Genomic DNA, 7,562 nt, shown 5'->3' on the forward strand with positions numbered 1-7,562 from the left:
AAAATATTTTTTTAAGTCAAAAATTTGTTCAACAGATTTATACTCACCCTAAAAGGATCTTCAGAGCTAGAATACAAAAAAAAAAAATTTAAATATATTTTTATGTTATGTTTATAAAAAATATAAACATTTTCTTAATCAAATTCCCCCGGGAATACGTTTACTTATGAAACAATACATATAATTGATTTTTTAGCGTAATATCGATTCGCATGTGTTTAGATTACTTCAAAGACTGTTTACGTATATTATTTTGACTGGCGTTTCTTTGAAATTGAAAATCATTTTTTATTAAAAACGCTTTTGCATAAAAACAAAAAACTTCAAGGAGTGAAAAAAATCATGCGATTTGTTATGTAAGTTACGGAAAAAACAAGTTATATAAAAACTTAAAACTTTAAAATGTTTACAACAAACATTCATTGACTTACAAAAGTAACTAGTTTACTTTTTTATGTTTTTGTTCTTTGAAATCTACTTATGTACTTTTGAAACAGTTAAAAAAAGAGTTAGCAAAGAGGTAGTTTTTTACCATGTTTGTTGGTTATGTCTTACAAATACTTAGAGTAAATGAATAAAATAATAATGCGTTCATAAAAGCAAAAACATTTAATTTTTTAAAATGTGTTCAAAGTACTTTAAGATTTGAAAAAAGTAATGAAAACTTTTATTACAGCTTTTTTCAACACTCACTTCTTAAAAAAAAGCGTTTTGATAATGTTTTTTAAATATTGTTTCAGAGTTTCCACAGCCTAAAGTGTAACTTTCTTGAAGTTAAAGATACATATTTATTTACAAAAAAAAAAAAACAAACAGTTGTAATGTAATATAACTTTAATTAATTAAATTTACTTTGTTTTATTGATTTTAATTTCATTAAATTAAGAATGTTCAATAAATACGAATTTATATTCACTTGGTATAGAATATCAAAATTATTAAGTTAATTTAATTGTAAAGTTGACAAAGTATGGATATCTATAAAAATCTAAGTTTTTTTTGTGCATATAAACTTTCCTAAAGACAGAAAAAATACTTTAGGTTTGCTCAAATATACAAAAATAAAAAACTTTTTTCTTAAATAAATTACTTCAAACACACAAAAAACAAAAATGGACCAACTAAACCCAATAAGGGAGGCGAAAAACCGACCACTTAAGCAAATCGGGCGGCAGAAAAGTGTCCGTATGGCCGACATCGTCATGAAGAAGGTGAAGAACGTTAAAACCGAGACGAAGGAAGACCAAGACGGGGAAGATACCGAGAAGGAGAACACTCTGGCGCCTCTGCCGACGGCTCCCAGGCTGAAGAGGAAAAACTCCGCCCCCGACATCAGCAAGCTACTAAACATAAATCCAGGGCTGGCAAGTTTCAAGAAGGAGAGCAAGTTCCGTCCGCTAGGTGGAGCCGTTCCGAGGGGAAGGACCGGGAGGAGGTCGACGGTTCATTTCTCCGCTGGGGGGCTACAACTCCCCGTAAGGTGAATTAATAGTTTCAGCTTCTGTGATTTATACGCTTGACGTACTTTGTCAGCAAAATTATTTTTGTATTTAAAAAATCTGCGCCCTATTTATGTTGTACTAATCTTTGAGCTAGATCAGGTGGGTGACTGTATAATTTGCACGAGCGTGTAAAATTGCAAGAGAAGACAAAATTGCACAAAGGTACTTTGCACGGAGACATTTTTGCACGGGTTAAATTTGTTATGTTGTTTGCTTTAAATTTCTGTATTTATTTTAATCTTTTTTATTTTTCATATTTTTAACTTTTTTTTACTATCACTGTTACCCCTAACCCTTACCCTCGGTTGGTAGCTTTTTTTTAAATATTTTTCTTTTTTGTTTTAATAATAATTTTTATTAGTTGTTTTTATATTTTTATTTTTACTACCACTGATACCCCTAACCCTTACCCTCGGCCAGTAACTTTTTTTTCTCTTTTTTTTAAATATTTTTTTTTGTTTTTATTTATATATTTTTTACTTTTTCTGTATTTTTTTACTCTCGTGCAAAAATGTTACTCGTGGAAAACTGACCCTTGGTGCAAAATGGTCTTCGTACAATTTTGTTCCCTCGTGCAATTTAGTGCCCTCGTGCAAATTTGGCTTGGTGCAAATTTAACTTCGTGCAATTTTTTGCACTCGCGCAATTTTATTCCCGTTCAATTTAGTCCCCTCGTGCAATTTTTTCTTCGTGCAATTTAGACCCGTTCCCAGATAAGGTATGTTAAAATTTGATTATGTAAAATTTATTAACTTCAGCTTCCTGTGAGCTTTCTTTGAGATTTTTTTATAAACGTACGGTGATTTTAAAAATTGTGTCTCTTACGGTCAACATGTTTTTTAACATACGTTTATTTGAAAAAATGGGTATAAAGCTTGCACATTTAGTTTGCAACTAAGTTTAGTTTGTTATTAGGATAAAATAAAAATAAAGTACTTGCGGCTTTCAAGGAGGCAGGTTTATTTAAAGTCTCTAGGTTTATAGTATTGTTAAGAGTTGGATAAAATGAAAAACTAGTAAGATATGGTAAACAGAACTTATATAACCTATATTAGTTTATTATTTAGAAGTACTTTTACTTTTTTATGTACAGTAGAAATAGCATCAGTTCTAAAAGCTTAAATCAAAAAAAACCTCAAGCATTAAATGTACTTTAATTTCACTTTAGTTTAATAATTTTTTTACTAACCGAAAATAATTTTTTAAATATAACAAAATTTATAAAAACAAGGTTATTGATGATATTGCATTATTGTAGATATTGTCTTAAACTTTTTAGTTAAAATTTAAAAACAATTCTTTAATACCAATAACCCTGTTGTCAAGTTTAGATAAAAAAAAAAGCTATTAGTTTAAGCTGGTTATTACTTGCAAGTAAAAAGGTTCCAATTAAACTTTATTACTTCCGTTCTTAAAATGAAGGCAGTCTAATGAAAGTTTTCTTAGAATTCGCAGTAACATGATATATTATATTTTTAACTGTTAAATACACATAAATCATGTTTAGTTTTTATTTTTACATCTTGATTAATTGTTTAGTTAAGAACAATGTTGCTGGTATAATGTGTTACATGTAGCTTTTATTGATTTTGTTACAATATTTTTTTTTAAAGTAAGTACTGCATGCAAAACTAAAAAAAACTGAAGTTAAAGAAAGAGATAATTGCATCGTAGATACTTTTGTTGTCACAGTATTTGTTACTTGTTGTATTGCAAGCACACTAAAACTACGTTTAAATTAAAATCATAAGAAATTTTTTACTATAAACACAAATATAATTTGCATTAGCTTGTGAGCATTTTTTTTGATAAAAAATTCAAGTTGCAAATATATTTTTTCTAGGCGGAAAGGATCTAGCGACTTAGAGCTGAAAATAGAGAATCAACTGGGTCAACTATGCAGGTATTACACTCTGTACAGACTGAAGAGATGCAATATCGGCTTACAGAGGTTAAATTGTAGTTTAAGTTTGTTGTTTGTAAATTTAGTCGTTTGGCAGAACTTTTACACTTTACAGTTCTTAAAAGTTGCAATGTTGGAAAAACAAAGTTGAAGTTTATTTAACAAGCTAACTGTTTGAAATTGCGAACAAAATGTTCTAAAATATGCGCTATCTGTGTGAATTAATTGACAGTTTAAAAAAGTTTTAACAACTAAAGTGATCATTGCTAATACTTATTTTTAATAAAATAGTCTTAATTTAAACATAGGTTGTGATAAAAGTAATTGATTTCTAACATTTTTAACAACAGTGTAATGAGAAAAGAGTTGGAGAAACCGAAGGAGAAGATAGAAAGGTGGTTGATGCGAGATTTGATGTTCGTTCTTCAGAAAATTGAAGTCAAACATGAATCTGTTTACACCAACATATCTAAACAAGTAAGAAGATATATTGTGTTAATAATCTTTATTTGGAACGTTTTGTTTGTTTTGTTTGAAGATTTTAAAAACTTGTAATAATTTTGGGCTAGGCTTGCAAAAAGTAAGGAATATTCAAAAAAGCATACTTAGTATCAATTTTTTTTAAAGCATTTAGACTACTTTTTGTTTATTTTTTTATAAAAAATGCATCTGCTAAATATAAGCAAATTCCTGAGTAATATATCTTTCTAAAGTTCAACTGATTCAATTACATTTACATACAGCTTTTTAATAACTTAAATGTGAAAATTATTTAAAAGTAGTTATCTAAACAAAAGTGTCGTTGACCTAATCTTAATAGTGATAAGTTTTACTAAATTCGCGAAAAAATATTTAACTTACTTTTCAAGCCTCATTAGGTTTATCTAAACTATTAAATGTCATTGCCTACTAATGCATTTCTTATCGATTGAAATGTTCAAAACTTTTTCAGTTTAGCTTTTAAGTAATTTTTATTTATTCAGTATTTGATTAAGCTTAATTTCCGGTCTGCCAAACAGATATTTCTAGCTCGCAACGCGTTTTTTAGCTTGTAAAAAACTTGTTTACAACAAAAGAAAAAAAAAATTGTATTGTTTTTTAAATTGTGCTTTTATTTCTATTCTTAGAAAATATTAAAACTTATATAATGATAGCTTCATTACACTTTGCTTTTAAAGTGTTTTTAATCTTACGCGAAATAATTTTTTGTTAAATCTAGTTCACTGTCTAGAAAAATAACCCATTCCTAGTTAAATGCTTACAGTAAGAGTTGAATTTTTTTTTAAACAGTTTTTACCTGGGTTTCAATAAAACTAAATGTAATGTTTTCTAATTAAAACAGTGTAGAATTTTATTTACAGCTCGGAGTAACATTGAAATCGGAAGAGCTTTGCAGGAAAACAATGTGCGAACTGTGTTCAGAAATATTGATGACAGATTTGACTAAAGTAAGTTATTGAAAAAATTATATCTTTTTAAATCAGCTTATTATAAGCTTATAGTATGTAAGAGTATAAGAAGTTGAATAGATTTGTTTTAAAAACAGAAAAAAAAATTTTTTTTTTGATTATTTAACTTTGAGCACTTTATACAATAAAGTTATACAAGGAATTTTACTAACCAAAATTTACAAAAATATTTAAAAATAGTAGTTTAGCTTCACCACGCGGTTGTTTGTACTTTTTGAAACATTCATTCATAAAGTCTAACTTGCTTACTAATAAACTATTGATAGCTTAAAAAATTTTCTATAGTACTTTTTTGTGTAAAATAAGCTAAATTTATGTAACATTTTTCTTACTAAATGTGTTTGTAACTAGCATGTCAATTAGTTTGCATTTGAAGTTTATGTTGCTGTGCTCATTTTATGGTCTATTTAAGCCACCTAGCGGTTATCTTTTTACAACTTAATATTTGTAAAGGCGAAATTTTTCTACAAAACACTTTAAGTTTTTATAAATTTTGTTTTGTAAAACAAATTTAGTATATGTAACTCTTTGGTTACTGACTATATTAAAAAATAACGTACTAAAAATGTTTGCTTACATATAACTTTTATGGTTTACACTTTTACAGTAATATCTTCAAACAAATCTTAGTTTTACGGTTCTTTAGAGCTACCTAGCGGTTATATACATTTTGTTGTAGCACTATATTTTCTTACAGAAAAGCGAAGAAAAACCTAAGAAGACTGTTTTACAGTTTTTGTGATTACAAATTTTAGTTAATACAATTAAAATTTTACGGTTTCGCAGAGCCACCAAGCGGTAAAATTTTTGTTAAAAACACAGAACAGTGAGGATAAACCCGAGGACAGTGCGCGAAACGACGAAGAAAGGAGGATGCTGAAGAGAAAGAAGTCGATGAAGAAGCTCAAGTTCGATCATCCGGACCAGAAGCGGTTCATCGAGATTACGTGGGGAAGAATATGCGCCATTGTCGCCGTTACTATCAGTCAGTAAAATTGAATGTAAATACATATTTTTTAAAATTGTAAATTAATAAAACTCCTGAACACTAAGTTTATTTAAATGATTAAAATCAAACGCTGTTCTTTGCTTTCGCTTCGAAGTCAGTTGGTACCGAGCTTTTAAATTTCTTCGTTTCTACTAGTAACCGTATATTTTTTCTGCAACTTTTTTCAATACTCAGTTATTAAAACGTTGCCGTACATACGTTTGCTAGTTTTTATTTATTAAGTTTTTGATAGAAGTATTGTTGCCTTAAATAAGGCTGGTGTTTTTAAAATTTAAAAGCAACTGCACTTGATTGACCATAGAAAAAAATTCTATGCACGTATCAATATTTCACGTACTAAAAGTTTGTAAGCTTTTTTTTATTACAACTCATTTATTTTTCTTGTTATAAATTGTTACCTATTTTAATCACAAAACAATTTTTAAACTAGACCGAGATAGGATATATATTAATGTTATATAATAATAATAATAAGAATAAACTTCATCTTGATATTAGTTTGTTTTATTAAATATTATCATTTGAACATTTATCATGTTCCTATCTGTATACTTTGTATTTTCAAGTATGAGGTTTCATTTAAAAAAACTTTTACTTATTTTGAGCTACAACATTTGTAAGCAACAATGTAAATTTGTATTGTTGAAACTTGATAACAGACCTGTCGTTGGAAGTTACGAAACAGGGGAATTTCGACCTGGTCACCCCCATAATAGATAGTTGCGTTTACATGTGCAAAACCGAGGGCGTCTTCAAGTGGATAGAAAATAAGGGAGGGTTTGTAAAAGATAATAAATTAAATTAATTAAAACTAAGTTTGTAACATAGTGTGTAAAAGTATTTCTTGTTTTCCACCAAAACTAATTATTTTAGATATGGCTTAAAATAAAATAAAACAAATTCTAACGTTAAAATGCTTTAAACAATTCGAATCAAAAACACTTTTTTTAACAATACTTTGTGGCGACTATTTGTAATACAAGAACAAATTAGATATGTTTGTTGCTTAAGTGATTCTTATTAACAAGCTAAATGCATATTTGAAATATAATTAAAGTTGTATGTTGAACTAAAAATAAACTGTACTTATTTTTTGTAAAGTATGTTAGTTTTTTGTTAAAGTTTAAACTTAAAATTCTAAAATTCTAAATAATCTATTTGTGTATACTTCATGCTATTCAACAATTTAAATAATATTACAAATGAATATTAGAAAATAAAAAGTTTAAAAGCTGAAAGACGTTACAAAAGAAAATATTATTGGTTTATAATAAAAAAAAAAATTAAAATATATTTTTTATTAACAGATGGAACAAATTACGACTCCTGGCCACAAAAACGCAGATGAGTTTTTACAAGAACGACAATTATGAAAAGTACAAGTTAAATTTTATAATCAGCAACTCTTACTTTTCGTTCACCATTTTAACTGCTATTTTTATACTTTTAACTTTTGTTTTAAGTAAGATTTTATAATATTAAGAAAAGGTACTTAAAAAACAAAAACGTGTTTTAAGTAAAGGTTGCTAACTAATTGAATATTTTGTTTGTACAAAAGCTTAACTTTATTTTTGTAACTACGTTAGTTTTAACTCTTTTTAGTAATTAATTAGAATAATTTACGTCTAATAATTATAAGTAAGTTAAAATTTTATCTGGTTGAAATAATTTATTGATTT

General features: G+C 27.4%; 1 protein-coding gene across 1 annotated transcript; it reads left to right on the forward strand.

The window, feature by feature from the left end:
• Positions 1-1,112: 1,112 nt before the first annotated feature.
• LOC145845151 (uncharacterized) lies at positions 1,113-7,359 on the forward strand. Its single transcript, XM_082952573.1, has 7 exons — positions 1,113-1,480; positions 3,346-3,453; positions 3,756-3,882; positions 4,767-4,853; positions 5,697-5,859; positions 6,543-6,660; positions 7,191-7,359. Exons 1-7 carry the CDS (start codon positions 1,113-1,115, stop codon positions 7,357-7,359), a joined length of 1,140 nt encoding a protein of 379 aa, XP_082808699.1.
• The last annotated feature ends 203 nt before the right edge of the window (positions 7,360-7,562 follow it).

The sequence above is a fragment of the Thalia democratica genome, chromosome 9 (genome assembly GCF_965202585.1).
Source record: "Thalia democratica chromosome 9, ktThaDemo2.hap1.1, whole genome shotgun sequence".
In the NCBI taxonomy this organism is placed as follows: Eukaryota; Metazoa; Chordata; class Thaliacea; order Salpida; family Salpidae; genus Thalia; species Thalia democratica.

Bases quoted from the DNA above. Each gene is read 5' to 3' on its own strand.
- LOC145845151 (XM_082952573.1), top strand. From the start codon at position 1,113: ATGGACCAACTAAACCCAATAAGGGAGGCGAAAAACCGACCACTTAAG. The intron at 1,481-3,345 runs GTGAATTAATAG...TATTTTTTCTAG, and splicing joins GGGCTACAACTCCCCGTAAG to GCGGAAAGGATCTAGCGACT. The intron at 3,883-4,766 runs GTAAGAAGATAT...TTTTATTTACAG, and splicing joins ACACCAACATATCTAAACAA to CTCGGAGTAACATTGAAATC.